This window comes from Alosa pseudoharengus, unplaced genomic scaffold, assembly GCF_046254945.1.
Source record: "Alosa pseudoharengus isolate Yale_2024_CS ecotype anadromous, Long Island Sound unplaced genomic scaffold, YU_APseudo_1.1 YU_APseudo_1.1_scf_2, whole genome shotgun sequence".
NCBI classification, from domain to species: Eukaryota; Metazoa; Chordata; class Actinopteri; order Clupeiformes; family Clupeidae; genus Alosa; species Alosa pseudoharengus.
Window position 1 is genome coordinate 20,492,880 of NW_027468663.1, and position 19,591 is coordinate 20,512,470.

Sequence of the window (19,591 nt, forward strand, 5' to 3'; positions counted from 1 at the left end):
GCTGCTCTGCTGTGACTCAGCCTGCTTGCATTCTGATTCTGATAGGAGCTGCGGTCTTGCAGCAGCAGGAGCAGCAGGCGCAGGTCACGCCAGACGCAGGCCACGCCGGACGCAGTCAAACACTGCAGCACCCAGAGGGGGCGTGAGTCACTCCGGCTGAGAAGGACAGACTCATTCCCACCACTGTCTAACTGACCAACTCAAGGTAACAGAGACTACATTTAACCAGGTTATTATTTCCTAACCAATTCTCAAGTAGTGTTACTTCGCTTTCAAGACTAACTATTTTTAAAAAAATACACCAAACACACATCTGACTCTCTATATAAGATAAAATCTGCAATACAGAGTGGTGTCACAAAATCTGTAGCAACTGTACAGTGTACGGAGACGCAGAGTTGTGACGCTGAGTCATGTGAATGAGTAAATTATTAGACAGCTGCTCATTGTTTTCCTGTTGTGAGTCTACGTCCCTGCTGCACTTTTAAATTTGGCCACTAGAGGGAGGTAGTCATTTGCAAAAAAGGATGAGAGGATGAACAGTAGTGCAGGTGTGAGTTAGAAATTAGATACATACTAAAAGTGTTTTGAAAAAAAAAAAAACAAGAGTGTAAATAAAGAATGATAAGCCAACTCGCAAGAAATAATAGCAGCATGTAAAAGTAATAAATGGCAAAATATTGCTGAACATTTCAGGTGACACTTAATATTGGTTAACATTGGTGCAAAATACGCTCACCCACGTCACTAAAAACATCAAACGACATTTTGTTCATGAAAAGACACCAATAGTTACAGATATTTTTTGGGATTGTAATGTTTTGTCTTTGAAGAGGCAAAGTGCAGATATAATAGGATGTACACCTCCAACCTCCACTCCTCCTCCCACTCCCCTCCTCCACCACTCTCTCTCCATTAGCGTGGCAGAGGCACCACCACCTCCACATAGTTGCAGGGGAAGAAACCTGACTGGCCACGCAACAAGCCCTCGAACCAGTTCTCGTCGATCTGATTGGTCAGCGTTATAACGTCCCCCTCCTGGAAGGCCAGCTCGCCGGCATTCTCTGGATCAAAGTCATACAGGGCCTTGCAGCATGGCGGCTCTGTCGCTATAAGAGACAAAAGGGGAGGACACAAAACGAGACAGTGAGAGCGGACATGATGGAGGGGTGGAGAGGAGAGGAGGAGAGGAGAGGTGAGGAGGAGAGGTGAGGGAGGGGCACAGAGAGAGAGAAGAGACAGAAAAACACAAGTGGAATATGGGAGGGTGCTGAAGCCCTTTCTCCAAATAGGCTGGATTAAAGGAATAAAAGAGTCAAGACAGTTTAACATTCGCCCACACCGGCCATCACCAACAATGTATTTTAGAACAGGGGTGTTGCTATGGGATGGAACCTATTTTAGAACCTTTTTGCATGCCCACATTTATGACATTACAGCACAAATATGAGCAGCTATGGGTAAGAGAAAAGGCAACAATCCATAACAATGAGGAGGTCATTTAGTCACTTGAATCTCTGTTTGCTCCTTTCGCTATTGCAGGTGACCAGACACAGCAGTGTGATGGACAGCAAGCGTGATTGGAAAGAGCTTAGCCAATCCGAATGACAGCTCAGGTCTATAAAGCCAGTGACTGAGACCCCTCCAACATTTAAATGTCAGTCAGTCATGCTGGGATGTGACAAGTGACACACATGGTCTCTTCACAAAGCCTGCTATAAAACGGCCAGAGTGTGTCCAGTCCACATGCAAAACACTAGCACACACACACACGCTTGCAGACTCCACTGTTTTATAGCCTACTGTAAAGATGTTCAGATATGTGGATAATGTCTACAGTCTGGGTTTAAAATTCCTAGAGCTCAAGTTTCTTTGGGCCCGATGGAAAACGGAGTGAATAGAATGGACTTTCTCTGTAAGCCTTATGTTTCCTCTCCTCTTTTTTCCTTTCCCCTCCATTTTCTTTTCCTGCAATTTGTCAAACTGTCTCCACCCTTCCCATGTGGAAAAGCCTGAAACTCACAGGCATGCTACACCAGCGCAGGCATGCTACACCAGATGTGATAGCGGCACAAACATTCAAAGAAATTAGACCCGTCTTCTAAAACTATTTTTATGAACAGAGCGCTTTAATTGTGCATCTGGTGTAGCCCGGCTGTTAGAACTTAAAATCAGTTGGCCTTCATTCTTTCTTCTGAACAAGTAGTTCAAATAATGTACAACTTCATGTAGCATATGAAAACTATGATTAATAGTCATCAGTGGCCTATCTCCATAACAGCAAGAACTACAGGTCCATCTTTGAGGTGTAGATACCATTGGGGGTTTGATGTGCGAGATGAGTCGTTTGACTCCATGCAACTGCTGCAGCCTTCGTAATGAGTTCCTGATGTCCCAGGGCAGGCAGGCCCCAGGGGGGAGTCAGGTCAGATGGTTTGCATACCAGTGAAAGAATAACAGAGAGGTGGCAGCCACTCCCACAGCAGTACTATTCACCTGTGTGTGTGTGTGTGTGTGAACCAGATATAACATAGCAGCTTTGTCATGCAATGAAATGAAAATGTCAATTATGTAACGCTGCAAGTTCACACACACACGCACACACAGAGAGAGAGAGAGTCCTTTCTAATCCTTTTCACCGGACTGCTGCATCAGGTCTGAATCAGACAGGCAAGTGGAATTTGGCTTCATTCTGGAAGATATTTTAAAGGTTTAAAAGGTTCTCACCTCTGTAAAACCAATAACTCGTCCCCATTGCAATTTGGCTATCCTTTCTGACAATTGATGAATCATTTTATTATTATTATTGCTGTAGCCAATCGACTGTGAATGATAAAGCCTGTGTCACTGCCTGTCTGATGAGAACCTGCAGTCCTTTCGTGGTCATCATGGGCCGGTGTGGGGCACTCACAGCGCTGGCGCACAGAGCTTCTGTTGAAGGAGGGAGGTGCTGCCCCCATGTACCCTGTGCCCATGGAGGGGGGAAACACATTAACACATACACAAAAACACATTTCAAATGTGCTGCCAAACACAACACCTCAACTCACGTTAATGTCCCCATCAGAGCTAAGGCATTCAGAAAGAGTTTATTTTTATGGAGAGAACATGTAACCTGTATGCTAATCTTCAAAGGAAGCCTTTTAATGCTATTCAAGTCACCACGGTAGAATGAAAATAAAAAGGGTGACCCATCAGATCCCTACTTATAACAGTTATGAACATATAAAATGAAAGCTAAAAGCAACTCAAAGTAGCATTATGGAAAATGTACACTTTAAACAGCTTGTTTTGATCAGTGAGAATCGCAACCTGGAAATAGAGTTGTATAAGAATGCAATACAGCCAGGCAGGGAATGAGGGTCCAGCTGTCCACTAATTCCCCAATGGCTAATGCCCTGCGGAGAGACGTGTGTGAGAGACAGTAGGAGAGAGTGGCTGCTGCGGATGGTTACCTGGAGCGTAAGTGGGCGATGCAGCCGTGGGGGCGTAGCCCCCGTTGGAGGTATCCTCTTCTGAGTAGCTGTAGGCCGGCCTGGGCTGCACAGCACGGGGCTGACGGGGCTGGGACTGCGCCTCGTTCACCCTGCCACACACACACACACACTTGTTTTGTGTACTTTGTTGTGGTTCTCCCGGTCAGACTGTGTGTGTGTGTGTGTGTGTGCGCGCGTGTGCGTGTGTGTGTGTCTGTCAGAGATGTGGACTCGGGGTCACATGACTTGGACTCGAGTCAGACGCGAGTCATAATTTTAATGACTTCAGACGTGACTTGATAAAATTCGGCATGACTTGCGACTCGACTTGGACTTGAATACTATTCACTCGAGACTTGACTCAGACTTTTCCTCTTTGTGTTGTAATGACTTGACATGTCTCGAGTCAAAAAATAAATGTCCTGATCGTGGACCAGTCACCCCAAAGATGCTTTCACTTCCGTGACGAAAAAAACAAAACACATAGTGAACACAAGCGGGCAGAGCACAGTGATCAGTGCTGCTGCACATGCATCACACACTGTGTAGGGCACCAAGAGACAGAGGAAGGACCAACATTAAATAAATAGTAGCTTTACTGCAAACTGATTTGCATTCTTGTTAGAGAACGTTTACAATGTCAAAATGCCCCAACAGCATGTTACATAAAGATGATACTTTTCTTAAATGTATGCTAGCCGCCTACGCCATTTAATTGAGAATGCGTATCAGCACGCACGAAAGGGAGAGAAAAGAGTGGCAGGTTTCAGCTGGCTTATCATTGTTGATCATGATTGATATCTCCTTTTAAATATAAGAAACGTATAAAAGGAAATCATGAAGGCAACAAAAACGAGATTAGAGGAAATTGCGGATTTATCCGGCTCTCACTACTGTTTTAAACTGTGAGAGCCAGGGCACTTTGACATTGGCTGAACTGACTGTGATTTGGAAAAAGGACAAGAATATGAGTTGTCTTTGCCTTTGTGTAATGGAACTGGTGAGTCTTCAATAATTCGTTTACATGAAGCACATGATATTATGCTGATTGAAACGCATTCCACTTAGCTAGGTGGCTACTGGCTACCAGGCTCATAATTCACTTTTAATTGCAAACAGAAAATGTCTAGCAAGCATCATGTCATTACATGCTTTTATTTCCAAAGGAATGAAAGCTTTTTGTGCCAAATTAATATCCTGCTTATCATTGTTAACATTGTGCTACAGTTTGTGGACTAGCCATAGCTATATTTGAATGGAGCTGGTAAAAAAAATATCATTAGGAGAACATGTGGACAGTGGCACACAATGGGCTTAAAGTGACAGTGCACCATTTACAAATGAGTTAAACAGCATCACATGTGTAGTATTTAAAAAAATAATACTTTAAAACAAAATTACTGTGTCATTATTATCATTTAAATAATATAGAAGTATTTTACTTTTACCTTTGTGGTTGGTTACTCAGTAATATTGTGACTTATGCCGTATTTAAAATGCCATATAAGAAGCTTTTTACTTTTTAATCACAATTAATCTAGATTAATTCATTTCAAAATATGAGATTAATTAGTTATTTTTTTAATCGTTTGATTGCCCTAATAAAAACATAAAATATTTAACCGCAGCAATTTACTAATGTAGCCTATGTGACGATTCTTCTCGTCACCATTTATTGTAATCATTAACCATGACCTTAGCTTAGTTTATGAGTCGCCACTGGCAGACAGCCTAATACATTGTTTGCAGGCAAATCTGTGGCCTAGCTCAGTGAAATGCCATCAGTCAAATTATTACTCATCCTTACAGTGGACGCCGCAATTTGGAAAAACAATATATATTTGCTGCTGTGCTGAGTGTCATGTAGCTATCCGTTTCGTACAGATTACTCAGGTATACTCATGCGTATATTTCACAGGTGTGGGCATGCATATATCGTAAAAGATTTCAAGACAGAAACATTGAACATATTTTAATCTGTATTTTAAAAATACTGTAGATTAGATTGATGTGTTAAAATTATGACCGATAGTCTAACAATGACATTAAGTGAAGAGTACCTGATGACTTGTTCAGGACTTGAAAAAGATTGGGACTTGGACTTGGACTCGACTTTGATGTGACTTGGACTTGGACTCGACTTGCCCTTCTCTGTCTTTACTTCGGACTTGACTTGGACTTGACTGCTAAGACTTGGGACTTACTTGTGACTTGCCAAACAGTGACTTGGTCCCACCTCTGGTGTGTGTGTGTGACCGGGAGAGAGAGGATTCTTACCTTTCCCTCATCCTTTCAGTAAGCTCCTCCAGGACTTGAGTGGCTTGTTTGTGATACTGCAGCTGGGAATCCACCAGGGCTGCCAGCTGACTGACCTGTTCAGACTACACACACACACACACATTATTACAAAACACACACAATACATAACCTCTTCCCCACATCACAAATCAAACTGCTGACGTGAAAGCTATTTGTGTATCTTTATTCAAAATTGTTTTGTGAAAACAAACACTCTTTGAGTCCCACATGTAAATACAAATCAGGCTGGCTATGTCAGGCTGGCTATGTGGATTCTCAGAAACAGCAGTCACAATTTGGACTGGCTACTACTACTCCATCCTCCATCAAATATGAAGGTACTGGGAAGGGAACGATCAAGGACCTTCCACATTAATTATACATACTCACTCCAAGGTATAGCAATCAACTAACTGAAACCAATTGATTTCCATTAGACCAGATGAGGAGGAAATTGACAAAAGAACTGGACCATGCAAAAGCGTACTGATCATTCATTAAGCTTACGACCATCAAACAACCTTACATTTCCAAAACACGCATCTATGACGATAACAGTGAGTCAGAGAGGTGTTTTAATGACCTCTGCATCCTGGAAACGACAGATGCCTTAATCACAAAACCCCTTTTTTTAAAATCCTGGCATCCTGGCATTCAGCTGCAAATGAATGTCTGATTCTACCTACTCCCAGCACTGTCTCAGACTGGTCCAGGGCGTGAGGGCTGGCAGCTGCTCAAATCCACTCACTTTCAGCTACTTCTGTTCCCCAGGGTCACCTACTGGGCCAGATGACTTCAGAACTTCTTTTTAAATAGCCACAGCTTCTCCACTGTTGAGCTCTCACGGACAAGACAATCTGTTAAAGCTCATTTCCCGGTCCTGAAATCTCATTTCCCTTCGTCACACCATAGTGGCTCTGTTTCCCAGCGCTCTCGTGCACCCACTGCAGCAGGTCTTGTATGGACTGCATACGCTCACGTGAAACTTCACGGAACAATTAAGTATAAGTATAAGTATATATACTCTTTTGATCCTGTAAGGGAAATTTGGTCTCTGCATTTATCCCAATCCGTGAATTAGTGAAACACACACAGCACACAGTGAACACACAGTGAGGTGAAGCACACACTAACCCAGAGCAGTGAGCTGCCTGCTACAGCAGCGCTCAGGGAGCAGTGAGGGGTTAGGTGCCTTGCTCAAGGTGCACAGCTTCACTTCACAGTTCAGCTGTGGATGTGGGCATGGGAGAGCAGTGCTCAACCACTTCCCCCGCCGACATTTTTCCTACTGGTCAGGGATCGAACAGGCAACAAGCCCGAAGCCCTAACCAGTAGGCCACGGCTGCCCCTCCAATTCAGAATGGACGCAGTGTCATTGTGTCAGAGTATTTTTAAACAGACTAGATGCACTGGGGGTTTACCCCGTAGAGCATCATGATCCTTCGGTCCAAGTCCACATGAAGCTGAACACAGATTTGTGGAAGTCAGTCTAGGATCATTCCTCAGAAGGCTTGGCAGGTCACGTCAGTGATTTACATGAACAAATATGCATTAACGTCCAATGCAATTGATACATACATATTCTCTCTCTCTCTGTGTGTCTGTCTGTGTGTGTGTGTGTGTGTGTGTGTGTGTGTGTGTGTGTGTGTGTGTGTGTGTGTGTGTGTGTGTGTGTGTGTGTGTTTACGTCAGTCTCCAGCAGGTTGTGCATGCTGCTCTCTGCTGCCTCGCGGGACTCCTCAAACTTCTCCATCGCCTGACGGAGCTCCTCGTCCGGGATCTTCCCTTGGCGCTTTTTCTTGTAATCATAGTCCAGCCGCCTGCTCTCCATCTTCTTCAGGTGATGCTGTGAGGACATGAGCAGTAAACAGAGCCGGACAGTTAGTCAATTGTACTCGCATCTACTTTTTTTTCCTCCCCTGAGGTTTACACAAAGATGGACATGAACAGTCGATAAAAGTACAAAGACTCAATCCCAACTCTGCACCTGAATGTCTTTCAGGTCTTTGTCCACTAGGGTCTGGAACGGGTCAATGAAGTTCTGCTTGACATCAATATCCAAAGAGTCCTTCACCTCAGCCAATCTCCTCATTGACTCGCCAACCTCAAGGAGAGCACCCCCTAAGATACATGAGGCAAAGACAACATAATATCCTATTAATACAGCAAGGCTGGGTTGTTTATGAAGTTAAGAAACTTCACTTCAACTCATTTAATCTTGTGACAGAGCTGCAGAAAAGCCATTTGATATACTGTACATCATGACATCAATTCCATTCAAGCATATAATGTCTCGGAACAAAAATGTGGGGCATTTAAAAGAGAGCAAGCTGCAGCTCAGAAAAAAAGACTGATGGCATTGAGGCCCTGTAGGGTTGGCGCTCATAGCTTCAGTGCTACAGACACTACTGTCTGAAATCATGCATGCCCTCTAGGGGTGTAACGGTACACAGAAGTCACGGTTCGGTTCATACCTCGGTTCGGACATCACGGTTCGGTACGAGTTCGGTACAATGGAGGGAAAAGCAAAACAAAAATGCAGAAAGTATTTTTTTTTGTACATGTCTCAGGCTGTACCACCTAGTGTCATACAGTCTCTTCCCTGAGCTATCTGCAACAGCCTGAAGTGTGTAAGATGTAGGCTAAACAGTACAATAAGTACCCAGACTCCATCTGTAACTTGTAAACAAAATAAGACAATCAGCTATAAAACTGGGCCTACAGCATCTCTTATTTCTGAAAGTGCAAATTACATAGAAAAAATATTTTTAAAAATCCACTTAAGCAAGACCTTCAACATCTGTGTTTAGTTGTATATGGAAGGGTCTACAATTTGCCTCAATATTTTTTTTATTGTGTGTAAAGTAATAATCTAGCCTACTAACTGTGAAAATATCACACTATTTTCAGTCAACAGTTTAAAAAAAAAAAAAAACGAAATTGCTCCTTTCATTTCATACACAGACTACAACTAGAAGTCACGTGACTTTGCCCTTTGACGTTAACTCACCGTAGCATGGTTTGTTTATTAGCCTGGTTAGCGTTGTCACTTTATTTTACTCTATGCACTTAACACTACCAGAACCTCATGTGAGAAGTTACAAGTTACCCCAACATAAAGGTAATTACCACGCGATTTACATAGCTTTCTGTCATTACGAAATAATTTAATTTAAGCCATAGGTTTTGGCCCTATTTGTATGTGTATCCAAAGGCTGCTGAAGCGCAGGGGAAGTTTTTTCCCCTCGTTTCAGTGATTGGTAGCCTACATCATCTGGGTGATGGCTTCGAATATGTGTAGCATTTTTTCCACTCACATACCCAACAACTGCTGAACAACGCCGACACACAGTTTCATCTTATCCACCACTCTTTCGCCTGTACTAACTAAGTTCTCAAACTTGCGATCTTAAAGAGACTAGCGGATCCTCGAACTCTTGTGGGTCTAACCTTAGTGCTGCTAATGACTGACTGAATCGACCGACGACCTGACAAAAAAACATAGGCGCCAATCAGAGCTTCAGAGCTAAGGCGAGGCTACAGATTAGCGTTAGGTGTCGCTAAAGAACTCGCGTAACTCTCGCTACTTAACAGTAATTGCGCATGACATTAATTAATCCGCACACGAGTTTTATGTATTTTTATACGTGTATTCTCCGTGTAAATTCATGCACCGAACCGTGACGCCCGTACCGTTTCGGTTCAATACGAATACATGAACCGTTACACCCCTAATGCCCTCTGTCAAAATCCAATCCCCAATCATCTTCATGTTTGAGCGCAAAAGAGAACCAATACAAAACATTTGCCATTACTTGGTATAGATGGGTCACAGTCACAGTCTCAGTCTCTCTCTCTCTGTCCCCTTACCAAAGTTGGTGCTGGCTCCCATCTCAGTGCCGTACTTCATCATACATTCTCCCAGAAGCCCCTCTGCCTGTGGGTAGCCTGTGCTGCGGGCCTGGCCCCGGATTTTCGAAACGGAGGTCATCATGGAAAGCTTCGCCCGAGATGCTGCGGCACAAGACAATCAGGGGTCAGAGGATGCAGGACAGAGGACGCAGGACAGAGGATGGGAGATCGAAATGGAGAGCGTATAAAGGCAACAGGAGTGCATTTCACCTGGGTTCGGCTGGAGGAACTCTGTGGTTTTAGCGAGGACATCCTGTATGGCTTTGCTTGTGATGTCTGCCTTCTGTTAAACGAGTACAAAGAGTTAAGCAATTTCTCAATTTCCTTTCTGAAACCCAACTCTAAATGGCAGAAATATGATTACATTTGATTATCCATCTACAAAGCTGCCATGGATGTCACTGGTCAATACAGCTATCAACAGCAGCTCTCTTAATTAAATAGCAGATGAATGAATTCAAGTAATGTGTGCATCCACTTGATATCTTTAGCAATATGAAAGTAAATATTAGAATATTATAGTAACATAGTAAAATGTTTAGGGAATGTTCAAATTTGATTCTGTTTAGTGGCTCTAGGCTGCTACGATTGGCAACATCATCTGGGAAAGACAGTGTTATCAAGTGTTCGTCATGGGTCACCACGTACACGCTCAAGGTCTTTGAAGTCTTCATCGAGTTTGGTTCCTTCTGCGGTCCCCACTTTCTCACTGACCTTCTACATAAGTTCAGAGAGAGAGAGAGAGAGAGAGAGAGAGAGAGAGAGAGAGACAGAGAGAGAGAGACAGAGAGAGAGAGCGATAAACACAGTGTAAGATTGTTGATTGCTGAAACCACCTGGCAATTTGACAAATGGGTCTCTGATTCAATATGGATTGGAATGAAAGACAGCATGTTTTTAAAGTCTTTCATGCCAAAAGCAAAAGCAGGTTACAGCTCCCAATCTCTTCTTGTTAACATAAGTAAGTAATGCATGATAAATATGCCATCTTCCATATGTTAGCACAAGTGGTGAATTAACAAGAATAATTTGCAAGGATGATGCCATAAAGCAACACAATTCTTTTACCTTACAATAAAGGCTTTAAACTCACTTTGATGCTACAATAACTTGTATTACAGAGAAGAAAGTCTCTAACAATGCCAAAACATGCCCGGAACACTTGATATTGCACTATGTAACATTGTTGATAGGCTAGGATCATGAGCTATACTGCCTATTTTTGAAAGCCCTCCTTACACTGAAAGACTTTTTAAAGATTTGAAAACATTTTTGAAAGACTACAGTTTCAGACCCTCTCACATCTAAAGTTAAGTCACAGACTATGATTTTCCAACGACTAGGGATCTTGCAGGGTCTAGACCCTAGACTGCAACTAACTGCAAAAAAATATTTCCCATCGTGCAATAGATATCCACAGGAACTCAAATTATAAATAATAAGAAAACATTTTTGTGTTTCTGCGTGACATCCCTAAACAATATAGATTTGTTCTATCATGTGGAATAGCCGACTAATTTATAAAAAACAAAATAACAAATTATCATATTCATGGGTTTCATCAGGTCCCTAGATTATAAATGCAGACTGCATGGTGCTTGATTAATGCACCTGTGGCAAGGGACCTGATGAAACCCCTGAAAAGGTTACAGCTGTCACCAGGGGCGTCACTAGATCTAGAGCTGCACTGGGCCACAAGCACCTTTGGGGTGTCCGGGGGCATGCTCCCCTGTAAGAAGATTTGGTATATTTTAACATTTAAATGCATTAATCTGGTGCACTTTGAAAAGAAATTCAAAGTTTAGCCTTAATTATTTTTTTTATATATGGATGGAAATATTTGTGCTGTAGCCTAAATTATTTTGCGCTTCAGAATTTTTACTGTGCACACACAGGTGGACTAGTTATGATGATACTGCAATAAGTCCACAACCACAAAGCATTTGCTGAGTTTCACAATTCAGAAATGGTCAAAAATAGTGTACATTTCAGCACTCCATGAAATTATGCAGTATAGCCTAGTGGTCACCTGTGCTGTTCAGCTAGTTAATCTAAGATAAGCTAGTTATATTGGTCATTGAGTTATATTAGTCATTGTAATGGCCATCCATACATCCTATATCTTCCTTTTTCAATGGAGTATTATGCACTTTGGATATCTTACGTGATTGTAGCCGTGTCTAAACAACAGAAAAGCTAATCAAAATCCGTCTGAATATGAAAGCATATAGGGCAGGACTTGGACCACAAGAAAAGGTGCGATATTTCGAGAAATTACGGTTTATTGGCAGCGCAGATCCATATGGGTGAGGGAGACGCAGTACCAAGTTCAACCACAAGCGCCCCACTTCCTCCGATAACTTCTGGCATTATTCTCCTTTCTCCCTGTTTTTTAATAACTTTTGGAAGTCGATACCTACACCAGATGTTTTTCTCAGTCTGACCTATTGGTACAACCTAAAACACGGCAATAATTAACCATTTCCCTTGACGATGTTAGGGATTTACTTCAGTGCCTAATGCTTTCTAATGAGGTGAGTATCTCCAATATGGCAACGTCCAGATCTGATGACACGCCGTGCAAACCCCTAATTAGGTGAACCTGGACTTGAGATTTTACTGGGGCACGCAAGGGTCTAGTGCCCCTGGCTGTCGCCTACTTTATCCCTTCCTGTTTGGTGTTGGATCGAGGTCACTATTGGTTTTTATATTGTTCACGTCTCTATTTGCATGAGCCACAACTAAAACACTTGCAAAACAATTGTCGTAACGGCAAAACTAGAAAAAGACTGACTTGCATTACGCTTGCCGCTGGCCAATGTGATCCCGCCTAAAGGCTCTGGTATGGTCGTGCGTCACATTTGCGCGTGTCCATGACGTGCGTCATTTTTGCCGTGGACGTGAAGCATACTCCAATTTCTGCTGTCCTGAATGCGCATTAAATCGTTAAGGTTAGCGCCTGCGCACTACGGATTAACTGTGATACTCTGCCCCACCAACTGGGGGCGGTACGTCGAGCCTGAAAGTAGGACACAACCACCAAAGAAGCCTGAAACGCCTGAAGAAAAGAAGAACGTGGGATGTGCGAGCACTGAACGAAGGAAGCTGATGAAGGAAAAAGCACCACGAGTACGTTCGCCTGTCTGCTGGGAAGTTTGATAGGCTGGCCCATCGCATCGCTCCATTTATCATCCACCAGAACACACACAGCACACCTGTTGGTATAGCTGAGAGACTAGCTTAACCTACTTGCTTATTAGGCTACTTAGCCTATAGCTAAGTGCAAGGGCAGCAATACTGGTGCGATACAAAGTAAAGACATTTTTCTAAACACAGCATGGTAAGAAAGAGTTGTGCGTACAGATGTCCTCAATTAAATTTGTATTGAGTCTTCACACCTGCCTCATACCAAAAAGTATGAACCAAAAACCTGTAAATATGACGTGTCAATAAAAGTTTTGAAGTAACTATTTGTGTTCATGTATAATGTCTCACTGATAATGGGTGTATTTAGAGCGAGAGGTAGCCTAGGTTATTCCTTCAATTATTATTATGATAATGCATCCAGTGTTGACAGGCGAGTTTCGAGATTTGAGTTCAGCATTGTTCAGGAGTAGGCTAGGTGATAATGATTGCACCTGGGAGAGGTAGGCTACATTCCCTTTATTATTATAATCACTTTGATAACGCATTATATAGGGCGGAACAGGTGAGAATGCATCTCGATCAGCAAGTGTTACTGGGTTTCGCCTGAGCGTTGTAGATAGATACCTTTAATTGGCTCTGGGTTTCGCGATTTGATTTCAGCATACGCTCATTTTTAAAAGATGCATTTAATCCGAAGTCATGTCAGCTGTCTATGCAGGGAGTAGGGCTGTCACTTTTTATTCAAACATGACGTGAAATATCCGTAGTCGAACTATACATAAACTATTCGGTTTTTAGTGCTGTGTAGCGCATTTCCCGGTGTTGACAGGCGAGTTTCGAGATTTGAGTTCAGCATTGTTCAGGAGTAGGCTAGGTGATAATGATTGCACCTGGGAGAGGTAGGCTACATTCCCTTTATTATTATAATCACTATTGATAACGCATTATATACGGAACAGACGGGAATGCATCTCGATCAGCAAGTGTTACTGGGTTTCGCCTGAGCGTTGTAGATAGATACCTTTAATTGGCTCTGGGTTTCGCGATTTGATTTCAGCATACGCAAATTTTTAAAAGATGCATTTAATCCGAAGTCATGTCAGCTCTCTATGCAGGGAGTAGGGCTGTCACTTTTTATTCGAACATGACGTGACGTGAAATATCCGTAGTCGAACTATAATTAAACTATTCGGGTTTTAGTGCTGTGTAGCGCATTTCTACAGTCTATGATTAGTTTTATTTTATTGTTTGCCATCTCATTCAGTGCTATATGATCCAGGGCTCATGACCAAATCAAGCCAATATAATAGCCAGTAGGCCTAGCCACAATGAGCCCATGCAGCCACCCTGTTTCGACAATCAAAGGTAACGCACAGAACGGCCAGCAGACAGATAATTACGTCCCCAACTCATCTAAAATGTGGTGTCTTGAAATACTTTGGGTTCTACACCATAGATGGTAAAGTGACCGTTAAATATAATGTTAAAGAATGTATCTGTGGATTGTGGCTTTACATCGGTCGAAGTTGACTCCATGTCGTGGTGTCTCACGTAACTCAAAGCCAGGCAAGCTGAGGACAGGCGCTGTTCCATCGTCGTTATGGTAACCAGTCTTCTTCTGTCTAGGTTTGTTTCTACGTTTAAGTGTTGTTCTTCTATGTGGTCCACCTACTGGAGGGGAGTGTTTACAGCAGTTCCGTTTCACACATGCGCAGTCTACGCGTCACTTTGAAGCATGGTCTTAAATTTCGGTCGACTCAAAGACGAGACGCATGCTGTAAAAATGACGCAATTCTCGTCACGCGCTCACCAGTGCCGCGTGCGCGGGACCGTACCATAGGCTTAAGCGTAACGCAACGCTCAGACCATAATAAGTTTTATCTCGTTCCTAAGTAACAGAAACGGTTTGCCTAAACTGACAATTGAGTACACTCGCGTTGCGCTTTGAAAGTTGAACCAAGTTTAACGCTCAGCTTCTTCAATGCTAGCGTTACGCGCTGCCACCGTCCGCTGACGAACCATAGAGAACAATAGGAAACCTGCCGCTTGCCGCTGGCCAGTGTGTGTGCACGCTAGGAATAGGATTGCCTATCCTGTCCTATCAGCCTATCCTGCCTGACACGCAACAGACACGCGACGTTCACGCTACGTTCCCGGTGTGAAACAGGCCTAAACGATCTAGTTAGCGGGAGCGCGCCACAACTCCCATAATTTCTGTCCGACTTTGGAAATTTGGTCGCCGACTGTGAAATCACACCAAAATCATACAATGTATGACCGGCTTTAAATGGCATTGAATATAGACATATGAATAATAAATAAATAAATAAATAATATGAATAATAAATATCCATATGTCACAATTCCATACAATTCCATGGTGATTCTATAACTGTATACTCACCAAGACACATGCCCACTCCACTCCTTTATAACTTCATTTCTAACTGACAGGCATTACTCATTTCCTCTTTGATATCAGACAGGACATACACTACTCACAAAAAGTAAGGGATATCTGGCTTTCGGGTGAAATTTAATGTTTCAGTACAGAAAGTACTAAAACACTGAACTGTTGGTCATGTGCATTCAAAAGTTTAGATAAGGTCTCAAGTTCACCTATAAAGGTTATAGTGGATTTTAGGTTCATTCTGAAATTTCACCCAAAATCCAAATATCCCTGACTTTTTGTGAGTATTGTAATTACAGGGCTGAGGTAAGCCACATGCCTGTGAATTTACATTCCTCCTCACCAGTGTCACAACTGCTGCTATGATCAATCATTCCTCATTGTTTCAATTGACCTGCCTTAGCTAGGCTCTCTCTCATCGTGGCCTAATTCTGTTTTGGAATGTTCATAAACGCAGTTCAACTCAAATAAATGTAAATGTGCATAGTGCAACACCGTGCATCAAAAGTGGTTGTTAACCTGCAAGTTGCTCTCTAAAGGTAAACTATGCAGTATTGGCAATTTCTTTACTTTTTTCTCGGTTTTTGCTTCTTTTTCGCTGGCTTTGTCATGACAAATGTCTGAGAAACTCCATCGCTACCTTTTTCTAGCCGGTGCCTGGCGTGTATGTGTATTTGAATGCAGTAAAGCAATTCGTTACACTTGTTATGCTTCCTGACACTGAGGCCGTCGGCCTGCCAGCCGACAGTTGCAAGGGTAGTTTTTCCGCTCACAGGCGCTAGGGGGAAGCGAGACGGCCACCATTCAAATCAAAAAAAGTCATATAACCATTCCAATGACTCTGAAGCTGTTAAATGAGGGTAAGTTAAGCGAAAAAACTTGCATATTAAGCTAAAAAACCTGCATAGTGTGCCTTTAAATACTCCATCCACTACACCATGATAGAGAAGAGCTCTGAAAACAAGTTTGACATTCTGAAAAGAATAGACTGTACCTCATCATAGCATTTCAAATAGGCCAAAATGGTGAGGATATGGCACTAAAAATCTCTGAACTACAATATAACTATATGCGCCAAGTTTGCCAAGGGGAACAGTTCTGCTAGAAAAATTGAGATGGCTCCCTCTGCGTAGTTCTCATTTTCTTTCCCCAGATCTCATCAGAAAAATTTCCCTCGGATCAGCAGAACTGACTCGCATAGGCCCTTACCCCCCTCTCCCTCTCGGTCTCTTTTTCTCTCTCTCTCTCACACACACACACACACACACACACACACACACAGAGTAAAGGAAGCATAGCGCTTCCTCTCTACCAGGCGAGCCTAGTGACTATCCACTCTGTCCAATATGAACAGTAATTTTTTGTTTGCAAACATCATCTTCAAACATTGATCTGAACACAAGCCTTTTATAGAAGCAGTGCAAGTGATCGAAATCAGCCATGAGACCCAGAGTAAGCAGCGCAGGAGAACTGGGCCTGATGGTGGTGAGGCTGTGCAGAAGTCTGTTTATTTGCGCAGCCGATCTACCTGGCACTGTTCTGGCCAACAGCCCCACACTGACACTCAATCTGGGGAGTACAGTTGCTCATATGCACTTGACTGAAGATCGGACTGAAACACTGACTCCATTGTGTAACTCCTCACAGTGTAACTCAGTGCAGCTGTCCAGCAGGCCCCTGACTGGCTACGTGCAAATAGATCGTTTCACAAAAACAACTCAAAACTATTTCATAGGGGCACTATGGTCTAGTGGTGTTTATACACCTAAAAAAATTATGAATTTCTATGGGTTAACAAGCAATCCTAGTTCTCCCAGAGGCTAGGCTACAGAGAATTGTCAAGATTTGTGTGTGTGTGTGTGTGTGTGTGTATGTGTTTGTGTGTGTGTGTGTGTGTGTGTGTGTGTGTGTGTGTGTGTGTGTGTGTGTGTGTGTGTGTGTGTGTGTGTGTGTGTGTGTGTGTGTGTGTAAGTGAGTGCATAGGTGAAAGAGAGAGCGAGAGAGAATGTTGACTAATATCTCTCCTAACCAGGCAGGTAGCCTACTGCATTACATCGGAATCTGGTTTGACAACTTTGACATTTCAATGTATTACTAACCCTATGGACCAACACCCAGGTTAAAGACACAGCACAGAGACCAGGGAGGGACAATGCGTTGGATAGCCCACACTTTGTTCTGTGCTTACTATCCTCTACCTTTGTTGTTCCCAAACAGACCCCTATTGCATGACAAGCGCACAAATCAACACAGGGGGGCAAAACATCAGTTACACAACTTTCTTGTCAGACTGATCTCATAGGCTACACGTCCAAACGGTCACCCTATGTGTTGATGTAATGGTGACAAAAAATGTGATATCATGTGCCTTCACGTTTAATCATAGCCACTCTTAACATTATTGTGGTGGTCCAGTATGTTGGCAGCCTTCTGTACCTACTGTAGGCAAAGCTAGAATAGGCTACTGTGTGGGCTACTTCCATATGCTAGAGGAGACTAGAGGATAGAACCCAAAGCATTAACAGAGCATGCACTACCAGGGACAACACAAACAACGTTTAATCAGTGCAAGTTATCGATAATAATATGACATGTTCACCTCACTAGCTACAACATCGCCAGGACGGTGGGTGTCTACATAAGCGATGAAACCAAGAGCTACCCCAAATCGCGTTAAGTCTGCATAAGAACGACAAACAATTCTAAGGACTTGCGCAAGTGGACAGTTCGGTCGCAAAGCAGTTATCCGGAACTCCCCCTATTACCGTCGGTCCCGTATTTCCGCCGTCTTGCGTGTATGTGTCACTTAATATCAATTTCTATACAAACCAAGACGGCGGACTCCTAAAGAAACGCAACCACCCACACCATAGGTGTATCTAAATTAGCTATGTACCAAAAATTACATTTTACCGTGACTCGAAGAGCTGTAAACAGTGTTGTAAGGCTGCGTGTACACAACCGCTTGGAGCTCAAGTGGAATTTTAATTTCATGACGAGAATTCTCAGTCTAACCGTTCATGTGCCGTTGAAACGGGGTAAATAGGCGACCCACCAGGCCAGCACTATAACTCCGAGCGTGGTAAACAAAATCGGATATTTCAGGCAGTAAATGCTCCCGTTAAGAACCAAACCAGATTTTGTTCAAATCTACACACCTATGGCTACTGAAAAATGTAAGGTTAATTTAGCAAATGTTATTCTGAAGTGTTAAAAACATCGTTGTTTTAGAATTTCTTAACAAAAGTGGTGATAATTGGGGGTGTTACGGATAAGGGTGATAGGCTAACGCTACTTTGAAACATTCAGTTTTTGACAAAAAAATCCCGCACGGTTGCCATAACGTTAACATTTTCACAACTAATCAGGCACGTATGCCTGTGGATTGACCATTTCATTAATGTAAAAAAACTAGAAATTAAAGCGTAAGAAGTTGACAAACGTAGGCCTAATGTGTGCCAATAGCCTACATTAAGTTGAAGTTTGCTTAGCTACATATTGCGACGTAACATTGAAAAGTGATTTTTCTTACCTGACTTGCTTTATAAAACTGTTTCTTAAAGCCAGCAACAGACATCTTCGCCGAAGTTTTGTTTAACTCCACTGTATGCGTAGCTCAGATAACTTGTAGCTTAGTCTGTAAAGCCAAGACTGCGCCTGATAGGCAGATTGTTTTTCAACTTTCACAATGTTTCCGATAATTTTCCCACTTCTTCACCACTGCACTAGTCTCCGCGTCTTCAACTTCGGCGCCAGGCAAATCAAGTTACGGTTCCGAAACAGAAGACACTTCCGGGTCACTTGGCCTAAATGAGTTTGTTTTTTCTGGCTACATGTGACAACCAATGTCACAATATGTATTGTGTTCGTTCAAATAAATTCTGTAGTTTATAACATTTACTAAAAAACAAAAATCGAAATGGGTGTAGGCTATGCCATTGCCTACACCAGTGTTTTTCAACCTTTTTTGTGCCACGGCACACCTTTGACACTTAAAATGTCCCACGGCACACTCCTGTGTGAAGAAAAAATAAACATACCATAGCCTAAAATTTCAAATAATACACAGATATGGCCTTATTATGGCTTCTATGCAAGACCTGCTCAATAAAACAAGCGCCCTCTGTTTCATTTGTAGGTGACTATAGGCCTATCTAATTTAATTGTTGTTATGAACTGGATATGTGATGATTCTGTGAATACTGGATATGGGGCCCCATTGTACAATGCCTGCATACCACAAATAGTGCAATCATACAATCAATGAAAGCATGTGGTTATAAATTCTTTGATGCAACAGTTGCTTTTCTGGACCAGTGAGTGACATTTGGGTAATTTTCTGCGGCAC

At 42.7% G+C, this 19,591-nt stretch overlaps 1 protein-coding gene across 2 annotated transcripts; it reads right to left on the reverse strand.

The window, feature by feature from the left end:
• Positions 1–53: 53 nt before the first annotated feature.
• LOC143134044 (endophilin-A2-like) lies at positions 54–19,137 on the reverse strand. Of its 2 annotated transcripts, XM_076294107.1 has the most exons (10): positions 18,776–19,137; positions 10,335–10,403; positions 9,897–9,969; positions 9,645–9,788; positions 7,762–7,895; positions 7,462–7,620; positions 5,754–5,857; positions 3,456–3,586; positions 2,912–2,965; positions 54–1,109 (listed from the first exon to the last, which is right to left on the reverse strand). In XM_076294107.1, the coding sequence occupies exons 1-10, from the start codon at positions 18,818–18,820 to the stop codon at positions 916–918; spliced, it is 1,107 nt and encodes a 368-aa protein (XP_076150222.1). In that variant the 5' UTR covers positions 18,821–19,137; the 3' UTR covers positions 54–915. The 2 variants fall into 2 exon arrangements, with proteins under 2 accessions (XP_076150222.1, XP_076150223.1); XM_076294108.1 differs by lacking the exon at positions 2,912–2,965 and having other exon boundaries at positions 18,776–19,132.
• Positions 19,138–19,591: the final 454 nt, after the last annotated feature.